Genomic DNA, 26,840 nt, shown 5'->3' with positions numbered 1-26,840 from the left:
TATTTTCGTGCAGGAATATAAAGAGAATTTCCTAGAGTTACGCTTGGAGAAAATCCTGGAGGAATTTCGGAGAAAACGCATAGAGGAATACCCGGCGGAATTTCTGATGAAATTTCTGTGTGAGTTTCTGCAGGAATTTCCGGAATTGCTTTCCGTAAGAATCCTTATAAGTATCTCTGAAAGAATCTGTACAAAAATTTCTGAAGGCATTCTTGGTGGATTTTCTAAGATTTTTCTTGGATCAATTTCTGGAAATGTATTGAAGTAATATCTAAGAGAATGAGAATCAATCTTGGGAATTTCCTAATATTCTCTTGTAGAATTTCTATAGCAATCATTGGAGAAAATTTATTAGGAAGCTTCTGAGAACAATTTGAAGGAGTTCTGAATTTGTGACTCTAATGTATCCGTGAATCATTTTCAAAAAAAAATCGAGTGTTTTTGAGAAAAATCATGAAAGGTGTGCTAGATAAATGCTTTGAAAAAAATCTGGAAGAATCTCTATGAACAAAAAATCCGAAGAAATTTGTAGATGAATTTTTGGAACAATCTATGATAGATTTTTTGAAAGGAATTTTTGAAGTATTTTCTAAAGGAATTCATGCAACATTTTCGAACGCTATCCGCGCAAGACTTTCTTAAGAAATGCTTGGAAAAATTTCTGGAGGACATTCCAAAGTCTAAAGGAATCCCTAGAAGATTTTGTGAAAGAATATCTGATTGCATATCTTTAGGATTTCCAGGATGATTTTTTTAAGTGAATTTACGAGGAGTTTCCAAAGGAGTCCCTGAAAGCATTTCTTCAAAAATCGCTGGGAGATTTTTTCAGGAACTCGTGAAAGATTTTTTAAATTAATTCTGAAGAAATTATTAGTCGAATTCATAATAAAACCCATGGGAGATTTTCCAAAAGAATCCCTAGAAAAATTTATGAAGGTACCCCTAGGGGAGTTTCAATAGGAATCTCTGTTAAAAATACCCGAATACGTCTCACAATGTTTTCATAAAGAATCCCTGGAAGATTTACTAACAGAAATTCAGATTTTCAAAAAAAAAAATCCCCGGAATAATTTCTAAAGCAAACCCTGGAAAAAGTTTTGCATTAAATCCATGGAAGATCGTTTGAGAGAATACTTCAAGCAATTTCCGAAGGATATTTCGGAAAAAAAATTCAGAAAAATCCTGAAAAATAGGGTAAATTTCTGAAGGATTTTCTAAAGAATTTCCTGGAGGAATTTCTGCGGAAACTCATACACAACTTTCCAACACAACTCATTGTGAAACTTCTGGAGGAATCCCTAGTGGAATTTCTGGAGAAATTGGAAGTTGCTGTGGGAAATTTTGGTGAAATCCAAATTTCCAAAGTAACCCAAGGAACTTTTGAAACACTTTCTGAAAACTCTGGTATAGTTTCAGAAGGCATCGCTGAAAGCTTTATTAAAGGAATCTCTAGAGAAATATCTGAATAAATATCTAAAGGAATTTCTGACGGAATATCGGAACGATTTTTTTAAAGAATCCCTGGAGGAATTTCTGCTCAAATTCATGGTTTTTTTTTATTGGGAAAATAAATGGAGGAATTTCAGAAGTAAATCGAACAAGATGCCTTTTTAAAGAATTCTTTGTGGAATTTGTAAATAGAAATCTGAACAAATCCCTGATGAAAATTTCCGAATGAATCCATGGAAGATTTTTTCAAAGAATCTGTGGGGAATGTTTTGCCGAACAATCGGACAAATTACCAAAAGAATTTTTTTAAACTATTTTTAAGACAAAAAAAAATCAAGAAAAATTTGAAGCGGGTGACAGGTTCGATTTCCGGTCGGTCCAGATCGTTTCGTAAGGAAAATTTGTTTGATATCATTGGACATAAAGTATCTCCGTGTCTGCCACACGATATACACATGCAAAACAGTGATTGGTGGAAGAAGCTCTCAGTTAATAACTGTGGAAGTACTCATAGAACACTAAGCTGAGAAGCAGGCATTGTCTTGGTGAAGACGTAATGCAAAGAAGAAGATATGAATGATGAACAGATCCAACCTTGCATATCATCACTAGATCCGATTACCATCGCCAGGCTCTCTGCAAGCTCTGGACGCGACAGGTTGAACTAGGCACCTTTGCTATATCCATAGTCGAGGATTTGCATTTGCTTTCACATCTATGTAGCATTCATGCGGTGCACTTAACCTGTGACGACAATCATTTGACAAGTCTGTCGATGATGGAGAAGTGATTGTTATCGTTCATTGTCGATAACTTCACTCAGTACCGTCTTCTAGCCTACCTTCGGTGCAACAGGCCCAGTTGAAACTGTCGATGACGTTGTTGGTTGAAACCTGGCACACACAGGACTCACCACGGTGGCATGTCTGAAACCCTGAAACCCTCCTTGCCGGCTTTCACTTCCCACAGACACACATACAAGTGCATGGGTGGTTTAGAGGTTTTTGGATTGGGAGGAACCCGAATCCTGGATAAGCCTGCTCCTTTGGCCTGCTGTGAATTGAATTGCTCCTCCCACAACTGGCACAGTTGGTGGTGCTCGCTCAGCAGAGCCAGAAACTGTTGTTTGTTACCGAGTTTTTCGGGGACGAAATTTACATTCATGTTTACCTTAGTGAATTTCCGTCCGTCCCTCGTCTAGTCGACTTGTTAGGCTTTGGTGGGTTGAATGTGACATGTGGTGTATTTTTCATACAGATTGGGAGAAATCAAATTTTCTTGGAACAGGAACAAGATTGTTGAGCAAATTGATTGAGCTATTTGAAACAAAAATATGTTTGAACATAACTCCTTCTTATAGGAGGAGTTTTTTGTGAAAATTGATAGAAGACAGAAGTAAGATAGCGGGGAAAAAATGTAAAACACGTGTAAAGGTGACAGAAGATAGAAGATAGAAGATAGAAGATAGAAGATAGAAGATAGAAGATAGAAGATAGAAGATAGAAGATAGAAGATAGAAGATAGAAGATAGAAGATAGAAGATAGAAGATAGAAGATAGAAGATAGAAGATAGAAGATAGAAGATAGAAGATAGAAGATAGAAGATAGAAGATAGAAGATAGAAGATAGAAGATAGAAGATAGAAGATAGAAGATAGAAGATAGAAGATAGAAGATAGAAGATAGAAGATAGAAGATAGAAGATAGAAGATAGAAGATAGAAGATAGAAGATAGAATATAGAAGATAGAAGATAGAAGATAGAAGATAGAAGATAGAAGATAGAAGATAGAAGATAGAAGATAGAAGATAGAAGATAGAAGATAGAAGATAGAAGATAGAAGATAGAAGATAGAAGATAGAAGATAGAAGATAGAAGAAGAAGAAAAAAGAAGGTTTCAGATTTTAGGTAGAACTTAGATAAAAGGAAGTAAAAAATAAAGAGCAAATCAATAAAAAAAAAACAGAACGAATAAGGTAGACGATATTTTGATTGAAAGAGTAAACTTTTAGCTTTCATTACAACTGAATAGCTGTTATGCTTGACAGATTTCAAAGACTCCCACGCCACCACCATGAAAATCACCTAGCAAGGAGACATGTTTTTCTCCAATTTAGGACTGCTGGCTTTATGGCATTGCTTGTATTCCGGCAGACGTGGAGGCGGTTTTCAGCCGATGGTACATCGAAAAAGGTCTTCCAGCAGTGACAACAGCGACGACCATACAGTGATGCTGGTTTAGTTTGGCTTGGCGAGTAACGATGTGTTTATCGTCTGAGCCGCGCATTATGGCGGAAAACATAACGAGCCACATGTAGCGAATGGCTGCTTTCGGAGGGGTCCCTGATCTAGTTTATTCAATAGGGTACAGTGAATAAATATTTGTCAGGATAACATGTGATAAAAGGGGGAAAAAGGACCGATGTCATTATTTGGGATTATGTCGAAAATCCGGAGGAGTATGAACATTAGCTCTTAAAAGCTGTCAGTTATTGAGTCAGCTACCATGCGTCTCCATAGAACTGTTAATAAAAAGCTCATTGAGAACGCAAGACATGCAGTTAAATCTAATATTCTAAAACACTTATTCAAAATTCCAGCTGCTCGGCATGTAACATTTTTATTCTCACCAAATCATTTAATGATCCATTTCCAGTAACAGAAATAAAGCAGCAACAACAAAAGAGCCTTATTGGCTTTCTAACGCAGATGTCACGTTCGACTTTTCCAATAACCACCATCCGGTGACACCCATCCCCCCGCTCTCGAACCGACTTTGTTCTTTCATCTGCGAAACCACAAAAAGGCATCCGAGAAAAGCACTTCCTCAACTTCACTTGGGTGCTCGCTCAGTTCTAATTATCGGTCACGAGTGCTCTTGCACCACATCAACCATTCTTCTCCTAACGACCAACAGCGCGGGCTGACTACTGGCTGGTACTATTTATAGAACCTTGGGAAGCGCCCACTTTCATTATGCTGGACGACCAAAAGCAGGATTAGTGCATGAGCATCGATTTTTAACTTGAAGGGTTAGGCCTGCCAGGATGGAGTGCCATTTGTGTATGATTTCAAAAATCAATGTAAGAGTTCAGCTCTTAAAATCTTTCTCCAGAACAGTAGATGCTTTCACTCTGGAACTCAGTTCTGAGCACCCACGGGGGTGCAGTGGGCCGAATTGAAAGATCTTCATCCTGGGCGATTGCCCGCCAACGTCTTGACGTGTGGCCTGGGTAAATTTCTCTCAAATTGCTTTATTTCTTTGTGGAAACTGCACGGCCATGAGCCTCTGGACCAGACTCTGCTGCGATGTCCTTCTGGGTTCCAACCTAACGCTAACTGTTTGCAGATTTAGTTTCCACTCCTGCGTAGACTGTGGCTGACTTGTGACGGGCTTGGACGTTTAGTGAGTGGCTACCACTTCTGACCAAGGGCTATCATGTGTGGCCATTCCCTATTTGGAATTATGACCGCAGATGGCAACACTGATCGATCTACATAATACCGTCCATTAACTGGGGATGTTTCTAGTTAACAAGTAAAGTTTTAGCTTCTCTATCGAAAGCAGATGGAGCTTCTCGGGATCGAAAGCTGATAGAAATGTGTCGTCTTCAACAAAGTTGTTCAGAAGGACAAGAAAATTTTGGTGATTCACCAATTAGTTGGTGATTTCACCGCTAGGCATTCCCTCATGGGGATATCAGGAGTATTTCCGGGTGCTTTTTATTTTTTTCTGAGAAATCTGGGATTCCCTCCAGAGATGTTCTAATATTACCTGCGAGAAATAACATATTTTTGTGTCACAATGTGAAACAATGTACTATAACTTTGTTGCACATTCGATTTGCCTATCTGAACGGATCTGACATTCAGATCGAACTCGATTATCCGTGATTCAATTATTTGGCAAAAATGCCTATCCCAAGCAACACACATGTTATAATAAAGTTACGACAGCGCAAGTTTTGGTTGTATAGAAGTTTATTTTACGTAATTCTAACATTGTGTTGAAATAACGTAATATAAACTTCTATACAACCAAAACTTGCGCTGTCGTAACTTTTATATAACAAGTGTGTTACTTGGGATTCTTATTCGGCGATGAAATAATTGTTTGCTTTGTTTGCATAATTTGAGATTTCAACATGTCAAAAGATATAGGAAATCTATTTTTATTATGCAGATTTTTCTGCTGAAGCTCCATTCTCAAAATATATTATACAGGGTTATTGAGCTATATTTGATAATGAGCTTTATTTGAATCTGTATGATCAGTGTTGCCAGCAATAATATAACTTTTGTAACCCAACGTGGAACAATGTACTGCACTTGTGGTGCACTATAACATTGTCGAACATTCGAATTGCATACAAAAAAGACATTACACCGTCTTCAACCAGAAGCTGTACAGACTGAACAAGCACTAACATTAGACAACGGACAACACATATAACACCCTGTGGCCTAGTGAATAATTTTCCGTTTGACGAAAAGTTATCACCGATTGAAGCGGGAATCGAGCCCACACTCCGAGGCTTACGAAACGCCAAGCCGTACGGCCACGAAGCCCACAAATCTCTCCATATCAGAGATATATAGCTATATTTGAATCTATGTGATCAGTGTTGCCAGCAATAACCTATTTTTCGCCCCAACGTGAAACAATGTGTTGCACTTGAGGTGCACTTTAACATTGTCGAACATTCGAATTGCCTATCTCACACCATATCAAAGATATCGAGCTATATTTGAATCTGTATGATCAGTGTTGCCAGCAATAATGTAATTTTTGTATCCCGACGTGGAACAATGTACTGAACTTGTGGTGCACTATAACATTGTTGAACATTCGAATTGCATATCTCTCCATATCAGAGATATTGAGCTATATTTTTTTTTTGTCCCAACGTGAAACAATGTACTGCACTTAAAGTGCACTATAACATTATCGAACATTCGAATTGCCTATCTCACACCATATCGGATATATTCAGCTATATTTGAATCTGTTTGACCAGTGTTGCCAGAATGAATATATTTTTTGTGTCCAAACGTGAAATAATGTACTGCACTATAACATTGTTAAACATTCATATGGCCTATCTCACACCGGATCTGTGGTATTGAGTGTTGCCAGGTAGTGCAAAAATTATGTGTTATTAAATGACGTCAACAATTTCTGTATTTTAAAATGACGAATTCGATACATAATCTCAAATCGTGTTGATCGATGTTTAACATTATGCAATGTTGCAAGTTGCAGTTCTTCATGTTGTCATAAATTCATTAAAATCTTCGAAATGACACATCCACGTTTTACATCTTTCTTTATATTTAATGCTAGAAAAAGTATTTTCGACTTAAGTTTACAAAGTTTTATCACAATTTATATCCTGTTTTAGATCTCCACGTTTTACCAGTCTACACAGATAAAAATACTGAGATTTACACGTCATGTAAACTTCATTTTAGTCATGTAAACTTAGTGTTATGATGGTTTACATGATATATCATGTAAATTTGTGTTATATGTCATGTAAACTCTCAGAGTCACGCTGAATTACATGACATATAATGGAAGTTTACATGATATTTCACGAACTTAACATGATATGTCACGTAAACTTCTGGGATATCCCACGCTCCAATTATGTGCATCATATGTAACAGAATTTTACACTCTTTTTTCGATCTGTGTAGATCTATGAGGTGTTTGTTTTACTTCACAGCAATGAAAAATGGTATACAAGCTGAAAAATGGTAAAACGCATTTGGCATTTCGATGCCCTGTATACTAGAGCACAGAATTGGAAAGGCATCAACTTTTTGAGTCAGAGTTCCACTTACGTTATATGTGTATTCATTTAACCAAATTTTTTCAAGCTATTCTAAATTTAACTATATTGTGAAGATTTCATAGAAGAACCGAAATATAAAGACACTCCTTATTGTGTTACGTTACTTTAAACTGCAACAAACATGGACACCATCCCAATTGTAGTGAATTATATATTCAGAATTTTATTTACTGTTCAGCAGTGTTGCCAACTTTAAAAAAAAAACTTCGTTTTATTCTATGCAACATGAAACAGTGTTTGACCTCTACTTAAATTATGCTGAAGAGTTTTTTTTATATCGCATACATTCATATGTAATGTATATATTCAGCAATATATGATTCTATTTGAACAGTGTTGCCATCTAACATAAGAAACATTCTATTACTGGTTGGCCTTTGTTGTCTTTTCAAACTTTTCTGAACAATACATGTGTATATTTAGAAAACCATTAAAGGCGTAGAGCATTGATTGAAATGGGCGTTAATCTAAATTTTGGACGTAAAAAAGTGGACGTAAATCAATCCGGCGTAAAATAAACGAACGTAAATTAAGGTCGGAGTGTATGTTCATAAGTTCGTAGCCATTGCTGGAAAAGAAACAGGTTGAAAAAGCGTTTCCCTTCCTTCCAACTTTCAGCACAGCACAGTTTTAATCTACAATATAAAGCCTACAAGTTTTTTTATACAACCAAGTGATTTCAGCGGCATTCCAGTGGGTTTCAAGGGTATTCCATGGGGTTTTGCGAATGTTCAATTACAGTGGGGACCCGATTTTGTCTACCCCCGATTTTGTCCCCTTTCTGACCCGATACATTTAAACCTTTTTTGAAATATACAAACAAAAGTGTTTGTCAATCGGCATTGTCATTTAATAATCATTATTAAAATAATGAAAATGACATAAAAATGAAATTCAGTGTCAAATAAGGTTCCAATACATTCATTCAAGCTAAAACTACCACACTACTATGATTTGGCAATTTTTCCATGTATTTTTAAATCTGGACCACTGTGCAGCAATGCATCTAGGGGTTCCTCTAAGAATTTCTTCAATAATTCCTACGTGGATTTATCCAGGAATCTCTCTAGGGATTTTCCCAGAGAATCTCCCAAGAAATCCTCCGCAAAATTGTTCATGCACTCTTCCAGTGAATGATACCACCAGGGATTCCTTTAGGATCTCCTGCTGGGATTCTTCTAGAAATTATTGCTGGCATTCCTGCAGGACTTTATCTCGCAATTTCTACAGGAACTCCTTTAGTGATGTACATATTCAGAGATTTCAGTACATATTTCTGCAAAAAAATCCTCTGTGCCTTACTACATTCATACACTAATTAATAAATTTACGGATGGCACAAATTTCCTAAATGGAGGAGAACGTGACCCTGGAGCTGACCTACTGATGAATAAATCTAGGGATTTTCCTAGGGATTTTTTTCAAGAATTTCTCTTCTTATGATTCCTTCAGGGGTCCTTCTAGAATTTTTTTGATATGTTCCTCTATGAATGCCATCGATTGATACGTATATAGGAATTCCTCCAGAGATTTCACTAGGATACCTCTATTGGATATCCCAGTTTGGCCTGATTTATGGATTTCCCGGGAGTTCCTCCTGGGTTTTTTTTTCTGGTTCACCCTTTGGTATTCCAACACGGGTATCTCTTGGTATTGCTTCTGAAATTCTCCAGGAATTCAAGTTGGAATTTATCAACCCATTTGCTGTGATTCCTTCTGGAACTTCTCCAGATATTTCTGCAGTACTTCTTCAGGATTCCTCCATGGATTTCTTAAGGCATTTCATCTGATATCTAAACAGAGATTTCGCCAAAGAATGCAATAGGAACCCGAATAACAATAGTAGCTGAACAGTGAGAGTCATAGCTGAATAATGGTTGGTTAATGGTGCCAATAGCTTAATAAGACAGAAGCTGGATATGTATACAAGATACAAGATACAAGATACAAGATACAAGATACAAGATACAAGATACAAGATACAAGATACAAGATACAAGATACAAGATACAAGATACAAGATACAAGATACAAGATACAAGATACAAGATACAAGATACAAGATACAAGATACAAGATACAAGATACAAGATACAAGATACAAGATACAAGATACAAGATACAAGATACAAGATACAAGATACAAGATACAAGATACAAGATACAAGATACAAGATACAAGATACAAGATACAAGATACAAGATACAAGATACAAGATACAAGATACAAGATACAAGATACAAGATACAAGATACAAGATACAAGATACAAGATACAAGATACAAGATACAAGATACAAGATACAAGATACAAGATACAAGATACAAGATACAAGATACAAGATACAAGATACAAGATACAAGATACAAGATACAAGATACAAGATACAAGATACAAGATACAAGATACAAGATACAAGATACAAGATACAAGATACAAGATACAAGATACAAGATACAAGATGCAAGATACAAGATACAAGATACAAGATACAAGATACAAGATACAAGATACAAGATGCAAGATACAAGATACAAGATACAAGATACAAGATACAAGATACAAGATACAAGATACAAGATACAAGATACAAGATACAAGATACAAGATACAAGATACAAGATACAAGATACAAGATACAAGATACAAGATACAAGATACAAGATACAAGATGCAAGATGCAAGATGCAAGATGCAAGATACAAGATACAAGATACAAGATACAAGATACAAGATACAAGATACAAGATACAAGATAGAAGATACAAGATACAAGATACAAGATACAAGATACAAGATACAAGACACAAGATACAAGATACAAGATACAAGATACAAGATACAAGATACAAGATAGAAGATAGAAGATAACATGAAAAAGAGAAGAAGGACATAGGTTCTTCATTATTAGGAATTACTGTTGACTCTCTACATCTCGATATTGAAGGAACCATCGAGATAGGGAGAGATCAAATTCCAGAATCAATTAGTAATGCACACTAGATTGAAAAATCGTCCGTAACTAGGAAAAACTGTCATTAAACAGATGTCACTTCGCCTTCTATCACGCTTATCCAAGTGTGCAAATTTTTCCGCACGCATATTCCAACTGTCCTACAGTGGCCTTAAAATTGACAATAGCTCGGAAATGTCAAGCGCATGCTTTGCTGTTGGTTGATGGGTGCGGAAAAGTTTGCACACTTGGCAAAGCGTGTACTGAAGGCTTAAGAAACGAGATCTTGCAACCTGCCAAAACGGGCATATCGACATATGGAGAGAAAATCTAGAACAAAAACGAATGAGATCGCATCGAGATAGAGAGATATTGAGATAAGGAGATATCGACATGTAGAAAGGTATATGTATGCAGATTGAAGGGACTGACCAAACGATCGAGATAGGGAGAGATATCGAGATATAGAACATCGACACGTGGAGAGTCGACTGTAATTCGAAAATCCGGATGGGTATGAATATTAGTTCTTACTTAAAAACTGCCATGCGTTTCCATAGACCTGATTGCGCCATGAAAAGCTCAAGCAGAACGCGTGAAATGCAGTAAAATCTAATAATTTGTTACTTATTCAAAATTCTAACTTCTCGTATTGTATTCACAACAAATCATTGAATGAACTACTATCAAAAACAGGAGGTTCGGTTAGGTTAGGAGGTTTAGGTGGCCTGTGGCCCAAAGGTATAAAAATAATAATATACACCAAACTGAACCATGAAATCTGAAAATAGTTCCGCTAAAGATTCGTCGGGGTACTGAATTTTCAAATCAATATAAAATTGGGTTCTTCCGTAAAATTCCACCAGGACCGGAATAAACTTGTCATCACTAGTGTTCGGATTCGGCAGCACTTTGAAGTGCACTTGAAGGCAGTTTTTAGCCATCCGCTGCACCTTCGTACAACTGTCACAATCTGTCACATTGGCGATGCATTGCTGTACTGCAACGGGGTTCCAGCCGCTTCCGTAGCCACCGCACTGCAGCTCAAGCCGTTCCAATTCGAATCCACCGGCTTCGCTGTACAACCCCTGCCGAATCAGGAAGCACCTAAGCAGACATGCTTCCTGCGGTATTTCGCCGCCACTCTTTGCTGCCTCTCTCAAGGAATCCTCCGATATCCCCAGAATTGCTGCGCACTCCATCAGGATTCGAGTCTGTTGCATTGGGGTGAATGGAATAAATCGAGCGATTGCAGTATTCTCCTCTCCATATTGATCCTTGTAGCATCGAACATATTGGGCAACTTTTTGGCAACTTTCATCGGGAACAGAAACTCGTTTAAGACAGCGCATGGTTCGATTCAAGTAGCATTTATCCTCCGGATCCGGTTGGTAGAACTGCTTGAGCGCGTAGAAACCAAGCTTACCATGTTGGTCGTCCCAAAACCGGAGTAGCAAACCGCGGCAGCGGACACTGCAGTTCCTGTTCCGTTCATTCGAATACCGGTCACATTCGTCGTCCGTTGAACGAATACTTTTGAATATCGAAGAATGACGACCTGCGGTAGCTAGGCATTCTACTAGAAGTAGCGAACCGATTAGTAGCGAATAGAAACGAACGAGAGGTTTTACTAGCATCGCGATGGAAAATGTATGCTATACTGAATTCAACTTCATTATAAATGGAATTTAAACTTTACGGCGAAACCAATTCCTATTTTGTTTTGAAAAGTCTAAAAACATTAGAATTTCAGCACGTTTTGTTTTTTATACAACACTACACGTGCGCTCAAAGTCAGGTTTTACTCGCAGTTTATCTTGCGCTATCTACGCATGCTCGCTTGATAGTGCTTTTGTGTTGTTGTTTTCACTAAGAAAATGGTGTAACGCGTAGTGCGTATTGCATTCGCAAAATTTTCGTACCAATGCGGTAGTGCAATGTCTTCAGTCAGTGATAAATTTTTTTTATTAAAAATGGTTTAATCCACCTATATGGTGAACAGAACCCTTCTTACACTTATCAAAATTATTCCTCAATTTTTCGAATACAACACATTTATTTCGCGTTTATGTGTGTTTTGGTTATTCTAGGAAATAAATTCTAAGAAATTGTTCTATTTTGGATGATTTTGAAAAATGAATATTTAACTAATGTCATTCTTAATTGTAAGAAAGCGAACAAATACGATTATGACAAAGAAATCATTTAAGTATTCTTATTCTAATATATCGCTAATCAAATGTTCAATTCAAATGAAATTCAAGCGCGTTCTACAAGGATATTGTAGCTGTCATTTGGTGCTAGGAGAAAACAAATCGGTTGTTAGACTGCTGATCAATCCCCCTAAAAGTGAGATAGAAAATTTAGTTTTTAAATTTCTCAAGATACAAGGTTGGAATCTTCACAAAAGTTGTAGAAAATATTGTTTGGAGCAACTTTGCCGAAGTCGCTAAGTTCGTAACTCTGTTACTTTTCAAGATAAGTACGTTACGTTGAGCCCCTTGAAAAGGGTTTTTTGCAATATCTTTCATTTTCCTCATGTTCTATAAAGTTACAGATAATGGTAATACACACAATTTCGCCGAACATGACATCCCACTTATTTCAAAAATAAAATAATTATAACTGTTTCACCCAGGAGCTGCTGTACGCACTTGAACGAGTTCATGATGTGTGCAGGAAACACTCCCTGCCGTCTGCACATGATAAGGAAAGATTTTTGATTTAGTCTAGTTGCGTCTGTTGTATTGTGTCAGAAGTTTTCGTCGATGTACCGAAAGAAAGATTGTTGGTTGACTGCCATTGTGATAAATGTCTTGGCGGATCGACTGCGAAGTAAGTAATCAGTTCGCACTAAAATGCGGCATACTGACAGCATTAGGGGCTGTCCATAAACCACGTGGTCATGCGGGGGGGGGGGGGGGTTCGGCCAATGACCATTTTGTATGGACTAATAAAAAAAATGTATGGACAAATGACCACGCGGGGGGGGGGGGGGAGATTGAAAAGTTCCAAAAAAATGACCACGTGGTTTATGGACAGCCCCTTATTCTACAATCATTTAATGCTTTATTGCTTTGAATGCTGATATATTGCTAATTTAAAGCCAGAAAAAGCGAAATAACGTGCTGCTTAAATGCAGAAATGAAATCCCAGCTACTGCACTGCAAGTGCTACAATTCGAAAAAAGGACAATCGTCAGTTGTTTTCGTCCGATTTTTTCGGGTGAACTTTTTTGTTGATTCTGAACTCAATGTGAGGTGTCCAGGAAAGCTTGGAATCAAGAATGACTCCAACGTACTTTACCTGTTCAGTCACATCGATTTCAGAATCAAAGAGACGCAAAGGTCGAACGCCATTACGGTTTCGCCTTTCCGTGAAAAGAACAATAGATGTTTTACTCGGATTAACCGATAGGCCATATTGGCGACACCAACCCTCAACTACCTGAAGGGCGTTGTGCTGATGCACATACCAACTAACAATGTTAGGTAGTCGTCGGCAAAACCATAAGTAGGAAAACCGCTATTATTGAGTTGCCTCAATAGCGTATCTGATACGAGATTCCACAAAAGCGGTGATAAGACTCCCCTTTGGGGACATCCACAAACACTCAATTTCCTAATCCCTGCTAGACGCAATGTCGAGAGGAGATATCGGTTTTTGAGCATTTGGTGAATCCAATTGGAAATCATTGGAGATATACCATGACTCCGTGCGGCTTCCAATATGGCATCGAAAGGCACGTTGTCAAAGGCACCCTCGATATCTAAGAAAACACCCAAACAAGATTGCTTTTGAGCGAATGCTTTCTCGATATCGTAAACAACCTTGTGTAAAAGAGTCACAGTGGGCTTACTAGATTGGTAGGCATGTTGGTTCACATGAAGAGGCACGTTGGCCAGATGAACATCACGGATGTGATGATCCACAATGCGTTCTAAGCATTCCAGAAGAAAAGAGGTCAAACTGATAGGCCTGAAACTCTTTGCTTCTTCATACGACGCACGACCTACTTTCGGAATAAACTTTACAGTAATATCCCTCCAAGATTTGGGAATATACCCTGTAGCAAAACTGCAAACAAGTACTTTTTTCAAAACATGTTTGAAATAATCAAATCCCTTCTGAAGCAAAATAGGATAAATCCCATCTGCCCCAGGAGATTTGAAAGGAGCAAAGCTATTAAGAGCTCACTCAATCGATTCTATAGTTACAATACTCCGAGCAGAAGCCAAAGAATCATAACTACAAGAAAAGACATCAGGATCATCCGAAGATGTAATATCCACACATCCAGGGAAGTGTGTGCTGAATAAGCATTCCAGAACTTCCTCATCAGAGGAAGTCAGATCGCCATTTGGCAAACGAAGTTCGTTCACCCGGAAATCCTTAGATTTCGCAAGGATTTTGTTTAACCGACTGACTTCACTCAAGATGGAAACATTTGTACAAAGGTTTTTCCAGCCGGATTGTTCAGCAGACCGGAGAGCTTTTCTGTAGGCCTTGCGAGCCGACCTGAAAGCCTCCGAACCAGCCGAACGTCGTCTGCTCCAACTCTTTCTACATTGTTTCCTGAGTTTCGCCAGATCAGAGTTCCACCAAGGGGTTCCTCTTGTGATCTTCACAGACCGTAGAGGTCATGCTTCTTCAAAAGCTTCCATGATGAAGGTCGTTGTAGTATCAACGGCATCATCTAAATCACTTGAAGTGTCAATGGATGATGAATATCCATGAAATTTGGCTGCAACCAAATCAGTATAAAGATCCCAGTTTGTTGACCGGGGATTCCTGAAACGCAATGTTTGCGAAGTAACATTTAAATGTTCAAAAAAGATGTAGCGATGGTCAGATAAAGATTCTTCATCTGACACATACCAATTGGTCAGCTCGTGACTAATTCTGCTAGAGCAAAGCGTTATATCTAACACTTCCTCTCTAGCAGTTACCATGAAGGTTGGGCGGTTGCCTATGTTAAGTAATGCAAGATCTGTACTACTTAAGTACTCCATCAAACTGGAGCCTCTCAAGTTAATGTCTGAGCTGCCCCAGATGATATGGTGAGCATTAGCATCACTGCCAACAATTAGCGGAAGGCCTTTTGAAGTGCAGTATGCGATGACTTGTTTGAAAGCATCCGTAGGGGATGGTTCATCATGCGGTAAATACTCAGAACAATAGACGTATTTCCTGTTGAGGTTTCCAACAGATACATCAATTGTGATAGCACATACATCTCTGGTGGTTAGTTCAGAGATGAGTGTAGCAACTATTGCGTTGTTGACAAGCACACAGGCTCGAGGCAAGACACGCGAGTTTGCCATTTCATGTTTACTGAAAGTGGCAAACACAGGGTTCACATGGTTTCCTAGATAGAAATTTCCCTTACGAAAGTAAGGTTCTTGTACCAAGGCCACTTGGGCTGTACCATTTTGCATAAGTCTGCAAAGATTGATCGTTGCTGTTCTTTATGCTGAAGATTGATCTGAGCTATCTTAACCGTAGCCACTACCCAAACTAGGTAAGATTAAACTCTTCGCAACAACAGCACAACAAAGAACAGCAACAATAAAACCAAATCGGTATCGATTGGAAAACGCCAAAGGCGAGGATACACAGAATACACTGTGTAAATCGCATAATGCGAAACCATATAGGTGAAAATTTAAACTAAATAACAACATCTTCATAATCCCGCCCTTATTTAGCCCCAAGTGAGACTAAAGAAGGGCAGCTGATTGTCTCGGAGAAACACAAGGTCCGCTGCACCATTGCTCCGGTTAGCGCAGTAAGGGTATTACATACTGTGGAGGGCGCCCTGGTACTCCACAGGCTCCGTTAGCGGTTAGGTTTTTATTAGACCCCCCTAGCCAATCATTCCTAGGCACGGTAAGCATAAAGCCGCATCACACCATGAATTAGGGGTCACCTGTTGGTGGATTCTTACCACCGGAACAGGCGGTCCGTAGTGTTATTCTTAGCCAATTGAGACAATCGCTACCGACACTACACAGCTATCTAGGCTGATCGAGAAAAGAAGTTAATATTGATGATCAACTTCATACGGACTCGAACAGCCAGCATGCGGCTTCATGCTTACCGTGCCTAGGAATGAATGGCTAGGGGGGTCTAATAAAAACCTAACCGCAAACGGAGCCTGTGGAGTACCAGGGCGCCCTCCACAGTATGTAATACCCTTACTGCGCTAACCGGAGCAATGGTGCAGCGGACCTTGTGTTTCTCCGAGACAATCGGCTGCCCTTCTTTAGTCTCACTTGAGGCTAAATAAGGCCGGGATTATTCAAATGTTGTAAAGTAGCTTACATTACAACCTTAAAGGGTTCGCTTAAGGCGTTTTCGCCATTGGCGTTTTTCAATTGACACCAATTTGGTTTGTCGTTGATGTTTTTTTTTGTGCTGTGATTGGAAGAGTGTAATCCTGTCTAGTTTGGGTAGTGGCTACGGTTAGGAAACCTCAGATCCATTTTCAGCGTAAAAAGCGTGCGTAGCCCAAGTGGCTCTACTTCAAAAAGTTCATTTTCATAGGGTAACTTCTGTATAGTTTACCTTGTGAACCCAGTTTTGCTTCTTTGATTACTGGTCGACAATGGATCACGCACTTTGACCACTTGTTCCATTTCCGATGGATTTTGGCTCGCTGATTCCGAATCTGACTTCGGAATTGCTGTAACACGTATGTACAGTTTTTGAGAAAAATGGGGCTTTATTCACAAAATTGCATATTTTCAAAGAGAACAAACTATTGTCTTTATAATTTAATTTTATTATCTGCTCATCTAAACCAATATTTATATACCGCAATTAGTTCACCACTGGACTGCGCACTCAGTCTTCATAAGTGCGAAAACATAAATAAAAGTGCGCATCAAATCAAGTTGATGTTTTCGGCGCACTATTCTTCAATCTATAGGGTGGGGCGGGGCAAGATGGGTCGCGGGGCAAGATAGGTCAGTGCCATTTTCGGGCGCATTACTCATGTTTTGATTATGTTAATAATTTTGTTAGATGACCAGCATGAATATACAAAAGTTTGGGGCATTGATTGAACAATTATTCACTCTCATTGGAAATAAAAAATAAAATGGTTTTTAGCCATTTTTCTTATGCGATACATTCCATATAAACGGTCGCGGGGCAAGATGGGTCACCTTCAATTTTGAACGTGTTTTTGGAGCATTCACAAGTTAGTAATTTTTTATTGCAAGACTGTCTCATAAATGACTTCAATCAAGCGGAATGAACGCTCAAAATTATAACATAAAATTATGATAATTTTTTAGTAAAAAACATCGATTTTCAAGTCGCCTTAGGACCACTCAAATCGTAAAGTTTTTTATATTCCAAATAAATTTATAAAATGTTTACTAGTAGCTCTTGTTTACTCAGTGTGGATATGGAGCATAGGGTAAGGGAGGTATTTTGGACCCCTTTAGGAAGTGGATGAACAATTCAGCAAAAAGAGAAAGTTTAAACTTCAAAATATGGATAATTTCAGTAGGCATTACATAGAGCAACATGTTTTCTATAGAAAAAGGCCAACCAGAACTTAAAATTGTTGTAGTAAATACAAGAAATATCAAAACTCCTGAAGGATCTCGGGCTTCTTTGGCTTCTTTGGACCACCTGATTTTATTTTGGACCACCAAGTGCACATATTTTGGCCCACCAAATTAAACTTCAATTGATTGATAAAATGAATGCCACCTCAGCAAAAATTTAAACATAGTTAAAACTACATGAAGTTTACATCTTTTCTATTCATGTTTTGAGGCAGGGAACGAATAAAAATTAGGTAATGGTAAAAAAGATGTAATTTTGTTGCAATTGCCAGTTTTTACGCATTGTAGTATGATGTTTCATAAAGAAAATGTTACGCAAAACGTGTTTTTATTAACTATTGCATGACGTCAGTCACCATGCATAAATTACGTAACGCTTCATAGAAGTGTGAAAGTCTAGTGATTTTGCTAAATATAAAGGCGTTCCACACATATTGTAATGAGTGGAAAGGCCATCAAAAATAAAGTTATTTGAATGATACGTAAATTCTCAAACATACATTAGATAACACATTGTCTCAGTCATCAACTGTTTGCCGAGAAGGACAACTTTTCTAAACTGGATGACTAAACACCTGAAAATTTCAACTTGTCGAAAAGTTGTTAGGACACAAATCGAATCGAAATTTTTAGCTTGGCGAAAAGTTGTTAGAACGAATCGAACCCACAACAATCTCATTGTAAAAATTAAAACAACCCAGATCACGGAAGGTCCCAACTTATTCTATTCATCTGTTTTTAGAGTACATTACATTGGCATGAATATTTTCTCCCTTTAGAAGGAACTGGAGAGATGGATCTGACAGGTGGTCCAAAATATGTCCACATCTGATTATGTTGAACATATTTTGGCCATACCTCTAACCACCATTTTAGTAAATATTATCGCTCCACCGAGGTTAAGAACAGTTTATTTTGAGTTCTTACAAGGCCCTAACTACATTCACATGAAATAAATATTTATTTGTAAAATTTAATACCTCTTCGAAGCCGACTACAAATTTGTCAACTTCTTTGTTTTTGGTGCTTTTCCGTGCGTTTCATTGGAAGTGAAAACATTTTCTCTATTTTTGATACTGAACAGCATATTTAACTGACATCCAAAATTAAGGTCATCACATAGTTGAATACTTTTCGTGTTCCAATAAAAAATTACCAAGATTAAGTAGAGATTATGTGATAAATATCATAAAACTCCCTAGGTGGGCCAAAATACCTGCCCGGTCCAAAATACCTCCACTACCCTATATGAATGCGGAACAAATCTTATATTTTGACGTTTTTCGTTGAGAAAATGTGAATTATTTAAAAGGTGACCCATCTTGCCCCGCACTTTTTTCACGGCGCAAAATCGATCACTTTTTAAAACTACTTGTTTAACATCATATTTTGTATTGAATGAACTTTTTACCGACATTTAGCATAGCTAACTAGTGTATTAAAGAGTAGCGGACGAATACAAATCAATACGATCTGTATTAACAAAGTTATGGTGATCCATCCTTAGGTGACCCATCATGCCCCGCCCCACCCTACTGAATATGTGCTCTGAACACACCTAGTTGATTTGATGCAATCGCGCACTTTTATTTGCGTTTTCGCACTTGTGAAAACTAGTGCGATAGTCCAGTGGTGAACTTAATTCGCTATATTTAATAGGTTTTCATATACTGACGCGGAATCTGACTTCAAAATTACCGTAACACGTACAGTTTTGAGAAAAGTAGAATTTTATTCACTAAATTTCATTTTTTCATAGAAAATAAACTATTGTCTTAATAAACACTCCCGTTCAAAAGTTTGGGGTCACCCCCTCAAAAACATGTCATTTTTTTAGGCCATATCTCCGCCAATTTGCGTCCGATTTCAAAACCCTAGGTTTCATTCAAAAGATAATAAGTCAAAGAAACTTTGAACATGATTTAAAATTGACTTTTCAAAAAAAAAAAAATGTATGTAGGCTTAACCCTCCTCCTCTCCTCTTCTTGGCGTAACGTCCTCACTGGGACAAAGCCTGCTTCTCAGCTTAGTGTTCTATGAGCACTTCCACAGTTATTAACTGAGAGCTTCCTCTGCCAATGACCATTTTGCATGTGTATATCGTGTGGCAGGCACGAAGATACTCTATGCCTAAGGAAGTCAAGGAAATTTCCTTTACGAAAAGATCCTGGACCGACCGGGAATCGAACCCGTCACCCTCAGCATGGTCATGCTGAATACCCGTGCGTTTACCGCCTCGGCTATATAGGCTTAACCCAAAGTTGCCAAATTTTCCAAAAAAAAAAATATAAACTTACGGCAGTGTCGCTGGAAATTGGGTCGACTAAATTTTAAGATGAGAGCGGTAATATGACCCATTTTCTATTAGCTTTCAACTGCTTTTTACAGAACTCAGCTTAAAAATCTAGAAAAAAAAGTTATTAAGTAAATTAATCCTTGATGTCATCGACCAAAAGTTTGGGGTCACCCCTCAAAATGCTGTATCGGCCAAAATTTGGGGGCCACTATCGTAAAACATGGAAAAGTGATTAGTTGATATCTTTGTCATCTTTCATTCAATTTTAATTCTTCTTGGCTTATTTGAAACAAAATGCATGATACTTACTGCATAGACATTGAACCACACATATTTGTTGAAATTTACATACTAAAACTTTACGTAAAGTTGCCTCATTTTTTGAAGCGTGGTAAAATGTGCTAACTTTACATAACATTTTTGTATACAAAAATCATTAAATACGTTAAGTTGAAGACATCAAACGTAAATTTAGTTAATTATCTTTGAAATGAGCCAAAATTAAATTAAAATTGAACTATAGATGACGAAGATATCACCAAATCACTTTTCAATGTTTTGCGAAAGTGACCCCAAACTTTTGGCCGAAACATCATATTGAGGGGTGACCCCAAACTTTTGGTCGATGACATCAAGAATTAATTTACCTAATAACTTTTTGCCTTTCTCGTACACTAAGTGTACTGGAAAGGCTATATGTTCACTCCAAAAATGACTTTTTGATAGTAAGCCCGGAGGGTCGAGTCACATATACCAATCAACTCAGCTCGACGAATTGAGGTGATGTCTGTGTGTGTGTATGTATGTGTGTGTGTATGTGTGTGTGTGCGTGTGTATGTGTGAGTGTGTACAAAAAAAAACTCACATCACTTTTTGGCAGTAAACCTCAACCGATTTCAATGACCAATGGTTCATTCGACGCGGAATCTGGTCCCATTGTTTCCTATTGAAAATGGTTCAGATCGGTCCAGCCGTTCCGGAGTTATGGCCATTTAGGTGTTCCGGATCGGTACCCCAGGAAGTGGCCAGATATGAAAACGCTACAAACCCATTCATGCGACACATTAAACCGCGGCACTTTCAAAAACATGATGAACGATAAACAGGAAAATAGTCTCGGACCATGTCTGAACCGTTAGTGTTCCGGAACCGGTTCCGGGAGACCCGCCGGAAGTGGCCAAATATGAAAGTGAACCAAACCCATACATGCGACACAACAAACAGCGGATTTTTCGATAACCTGATAAACAGTAGGCAGGAAAACATTCCCAGACTATATATGAACCGGTAGTAAACAGCGGCTTTTTAAACAACGTGATGAACGAATAGCCAGAAAATAGGCTCAGACCACAACGAAGATCTTTATAAAGGCTACCGATAGTGTTCCGGGACCAATCTATGGTGACCAGCCGGAAGTGGCCAAATGCCAAAAAGAACCAAACCCATGCATGCGACACATTAAATCGCGGTCTTTTTTAAACCATGAGGAACGATTAGCAAGAAAATAGGCTCAGACCACATTAGAGGCTACCGATAGTGATGCAAAACCAGCATTGGGTGCTTCGCAGGAACTTCAAAAATGAACAAAGTCAATTTAAGCAATAAATATGTGTAAAAGAACAAAATCTTGAATGAACTAAGCCCACATACATACAGACGTCTTACTCTACTCACTCTCCATCGTCCTTGTTTTCAACGGTTGAATCAAGCTGAATCAAGTATTAATCGTTTTTGCTCGTTTGACGTCTGCTCACTACCAACATCAAGCCATGGCTGCAGCAGCGGCTTGTGCAACGCAACCGAATGGGTGACAAAACGTCGGAAGACAAAACGTCGAAGGGACAAAACGTCGAAAGGACAAGTCGTCGAAAAGTGTGTAACTGTTCGCAGTTCAGTGTGGATTTTTTTTTTGATTTTGTGTGGATCGATTTAATTCTGTTGATAGCCTGAGAGGGGTAGCGATACGGTGATTCACTAAGATGACAGGATGACGAACTAATTAACGGGGACTCACTAATTATGTCTCATTATCTCGGGTCACTGCCCAAGCGCTGAAGGTCAGTGACTCATTTTGCACTCTATGATGCTTCAGACCCGAGTTGAAACCACCAGCTGTGTAAAAATTATTGTGTGGATAGTTGGCATTGTTGTACTTCTACCATATTCTGGAATACCAGATGAATTGCGGAGAAGGACAGCCGTAACAAAACCAGACGCCTTTGAAGGAATAATGCGCCCGATGATCGCCATCGCCACCCTAAAGGTGCCAGAGATCCGGCCGACGATAGCTAGAGGCCGCCATCGTAGCCACCCCGAAGGAAGTTGTGACGTAATGCTGGAAATTTGTACAAGGTGCCACTGACATTGTGCCACTCGCAGTGTTGCATTTGAACGCTATCAATTTGCGTTGAAGTTCAAAAACGGCACGCTGCGATCAAATATATTGGAACATTGTTCAGTTCAAAAATTGAAACGCACGTGAATACCAATATGCCAACATGGTACCCTGGTACCTGGTAGACTGAAATGGTCATGTTTCAACCATTATTTCACCAATTCTAGCCTAGCAATCTTGGGCAGATTCGATTCAGAAACTCACCACCCTCAATTGAGAGGGGGGATCGGTTCAGTCACCGTGGATTACCGGAAAATCCGGATTTCGCTGCAGAATCTTAATGCCCGATGCCAAAATATTTCACTGTATTGTGGTGCATATTTTCGCGCAACAACGCATGTATGCCGATGCGTCACAAAGCCCTAGGGCAGCACCAAAGATTTTTAAGTATAATAATAATATATTATATTTGGCAGCACCTTGGTCAGGACGCACATAAGATTTGATGACACATCCAAGCTCAGCTCATATTTAGCTCGCGTTTAGTTCAATTGCAACACTGGGTGCCAGTAGAAAGGACTCCAAAGAAGTAAAAGAAGAAAAGGCCGGGAAAGTCCGGGAATAAATGATGTTACACTTAAGGCTGGACGGGACGGTGGTTGAATCGTCCGCCATTGCTCTGTTGCTAGTAAGATGCAAATCTCAACTTCTACTTCATATTATTGACTAGAAATTTGATCGTTCTTTGGCTTACTTCTGGTGCACAATCGACTAAAGTTTCAGCTACGTCAGTGCAGTGGAAAGTGATATTTGCTTCTTCAAAATCGCGAGGCAAATTGTTAGAAAGAGAGGGAAGATAGGAAAAATTATACGTCGTCCCGTGCGGCCTTAACGTCACGTGATGTGAGTTTTTATATACGACAGTGCGAATATTCCCTACCCGCGAAGAACTGGGGTAACTCTCGCTGAGACCGTCCCACTATTTACACCATGTCTTCAAAAATGTTTAAGGTGGCGATTTTCTGAAAGTCCCCCTTAAAAAAGTAAGAAAAATGTATTTGGTTTATCAATTTGATGGACCCCCCGTTAGTTAGAGCCACAACCATTTTTGCGGACCCCTCGATTTTGATCAATTGTTGGCTCATTTAAACCGTTATAACTCAAAAGTTTCTCCAAAAATCACCTCATAACAAAATGTTGTTGAAAAGAGGAAAGAAAGGGCTACTATTTACAGTTATAAAAAGTTGGGTCGGCCATATTGATTTTTGCCGCCATCTTGGATTTTTATACCAAAACTGTTTTTTCACCATGTTGGCAACCGCCGATTTTCAAAATCTTTGCGTCAATCGAAAGCAGGGACATTTTCACACAACATATCAAAAATTTAGAGATGTATCTTTTTCCTATCAAAAGTTATCTGCACTTTTGTAAATCATGACACTTTAGCGCACTGGGCCAGGTTCCGGTTGTTTACATAAATGCAGCGTTATTTCGCAGTGTTTACGAACAATTATTTGAAATCTGAACCCACTAATGGAAAGCTGAAGGTTTAAGCTTTTCAAAACACCAAACAACTTTAAAAAGCAATGTCCGCATCATTGAGAAACAGTCAAAAACGGGAACGAACCTCCAATTTTCCCTAATTTGGCTGCAGGTGCCGTTGTGTATACAAGCAGGCACCAACTTTGATGCTGTTGGGTGTCGTTGCCGGTGCGCAAGGAAATGTATGAAGAAAACGTGTCATGATTAACAAAAGTGCAGATAACTTTTGATAGGAAAAAGATACATCTCTAAATTTTTGATATGTTGTGTAAAAATGTCCCCGCTTTCGATTGACGCAAAGATTTTGAAAATCGGTGGTTGCCAACATGGTGAAAAAACAGTTTTGGTATAAAAATCCAAGATGGCGGCTAAAATCAATATGGCCGACCCATGTTTTTATAACCGTAAATAGTAGCTCTATCTTTTCCCTTTTTAACAACATTTTGTTATGAGATGGTTTTTGGAGAAAGTTTTGAGTTATAACGGTTTAAATGAGCCGACAAATGATCAAAATCGAGAGGTCCGCAAAAATGGTTGTGGCTCTAATTAACGGGGGGTCCATCAAATTGATAAACCAAATGCATTTTTCTCACTTTTTTAGGGGGGACTTTCAGAAAATCGCCACCTTAAACATTTTTGAAGACATGGTGTAAATAGTGGGACGGTCTCAGCGAGAGTTACCCACTGGTCAAGAAACATGCCCACACTGAGGTGTTGTTTCAGGGAGCCTCAGGAAGGCTCCCCACTGAACTAGTTGTCAGATACAAGTGAAAGAATGAGTATCCTTTAAAAGATTAAAGAACTCACTATTTACTTAGATTACTCTTTTTCGACGTTTTGTCCCTTTCGACGTTTTGGCATTCGACGTTTTGCCTTTCGACGTTTTGTCCCTAAGCCGATAATAAAATATAGCCTAAAGTGTGAAGAAAAATCTATGTCGAAGACCGTAAACTCATCTGTGATTGTGAAAGACGTTATATCCTAGCTTGTAATAATCCTCTTGATGTTGATCGGTCTTCAGTGATAGTGAAGGTGCTCAAGCAGTTATCAGGTATCAGAAGGCCGGCTCCAGAGGCACGTTATCCTCCATTTGGGACATTTGTGCCATCGCCAAAATAACAGCCTATTTCATCATCTACCTGAGCAAAAGGAAGGAAAAAGGATTTGGATGGGGATAGGGACAGGTAGGGAAATAGGAAAAATACCCTGGAAGAGGGTACTAACGCACAAGCGTACCACAATGGGTTCAAACAGCGCCCTGAAAAGGGCACTGTAATAACGCATAAAGCGAAAGAGAGCCTATAGCTCTTTACCACAGCGGGTTAAGAACAACAGAATATCCTGAAGATTCAGGTTTCTGAAGTCTGTTTCACTTAATAAGTGTTTACCGAATACTCGGAAACGCAGTTGCGCGAAAACTGGACAGTTACATATCAAATGATACGAAGTTCCATAATCGGATTCACAGCTATCACAGGCAAATGAATCAGCTTGCTGAATATTCGCCATGTGATAGCTGAGTCAGCAGTGGTCAGTCAATGCTTTGACCAGCATGCTGCAATTCTGCTTAGACAGATTAGTTAGATACTTCGCCACCCGTAGAGATGGCTCAGCACTATACAATTTGGTTTGACGACATGACTCCAAACTATTCCAATATTGTCTGTGTTGAGTGACAGCCCAGGTGTGAATCTGAAGCTTAATCCAACACTTCGATATCGGAATAGCTGGCTCAGGGCCAATGAAGTCATGTGATGCTCCAGAGCGAGCTAACTCATCAGCCAATTCATTTCCAGTCCCAAAAAAATGACCACGTGGTTTATGGACAGCCCCTAAGAGCAAAGATTTCGGCTTGGAAAACGGTACAGTGTCTACCAAGTGAATAAGACTGATACAGCCTTAGCTCACGAGAATAAACACCAGCACCTGCTCGACCTTCGAGAAGGGAGCCATCAGTGTAACATACGATGCCGTCTGAAATACTTCTTTCCAGATAACCAGATGTCCACTCTTCCCGGGAAGGGAATTTCGTGGAAAATGTCCTATATGGAAAATTACAAGCAATTGTAAGATCACTTGGAGCAAGGACAATTTTGTCCCAATTCACCAAAAGTGGAAACAACGAGGTGTGTGTTGAACTGCGGTTCACAGGAGTTTCCTCTAGTAGACCGAGTACCCGTAACCGGTAAGTGCAAGAAAGGGCTTCTTGTTTGAGATGAATGTGTAGTGGGGCAACGTCAAAGAGAACTTCTAGCGCTGCCGTAGGAGTTGAAGAGAACGCTCCAGACATCGCCATTAAGCACATCCTTTGGAGATGGCCTAATTTTGATTGGACCGTTCTCACTTCACCCTTTTGCCACCACACAAGACATCCATAAGCCAATATTGGCCGAACCAGAGTTGTGTAAATCCATTTGATATACTTGGGTTTTAGACCCCAAGTTGTACCAAAAGTACGCCGGCATTGCCCGAAGGCCATACAAGCTTTCTTGATTCTGAACTCAATGTGAGGTGTCCAGGAAAGCTTGGAATCAAGAATGACTCCAACGTACTTTACCTGTTCAGTCACATTGATTTCAGAATCAAAGAGACGCAAAGGTCGAACGCCATTACGGTTTCGCATAGACAATAGATGTTTTACTCGGATTAACCGAAAGGCCATATTGGCGACACCAACCCTCAACTACCTGAAGGGCGTTTTGCATCAGGTCGAAAAGGGTGCTGATGCACATACCAACTAACAATGTTAGGTAGTCGTCGGCAAAACCATAAGAAGGAAAACCGCTATTATTGAGTTGCCTCAATAGCGTATCTGCTACGAGATTCC

General features: G+C 38.9%; 2 protein-coding genes across 5 annotated transcripts in view; one reads left to right on the top strand and one right to left on the bottom strand.

Annotated features, from left to right (window-relative positions):
• Positions 1-26,840, top strand: part of LOC109409870 (uncharacterized) — a 240,379-nt gene that overhangs the window by 62,869 nt on the left and 150,670 nt on the right. The window lies entirely within an intron of this gene.
• On the bottom strand, positions 10,980-12,160 carry LOC109409930 (general odorant-binding protein 45). Its single transcript, XM_019683455.3, has one exon. It carries the CDS (start codon positions 11,895-11,897, stop codon positions 10,980-10,982), a length of 918 nt encoding a protein of 305 aa, XP_019539000.3. The 5' UTR covers positions 11,898-12,160.

This window comes from Aedes albopictus, chromosome 3 (genome assembly GCF_035046485.1).
Source record: "Aedes albopictus strain Foshan chromosome 3, AalbF5, whole genome shotgun sequence".
Taxonomy (NCBI): Eukaryota; Metazoa; Arthropoda; class Insecta; order Diptera; family Culicidae; genus Aedes; species Aedes albopictus.
This window is presented reverse-complemented; position numbering and strand designations above follow the sequence as displayed.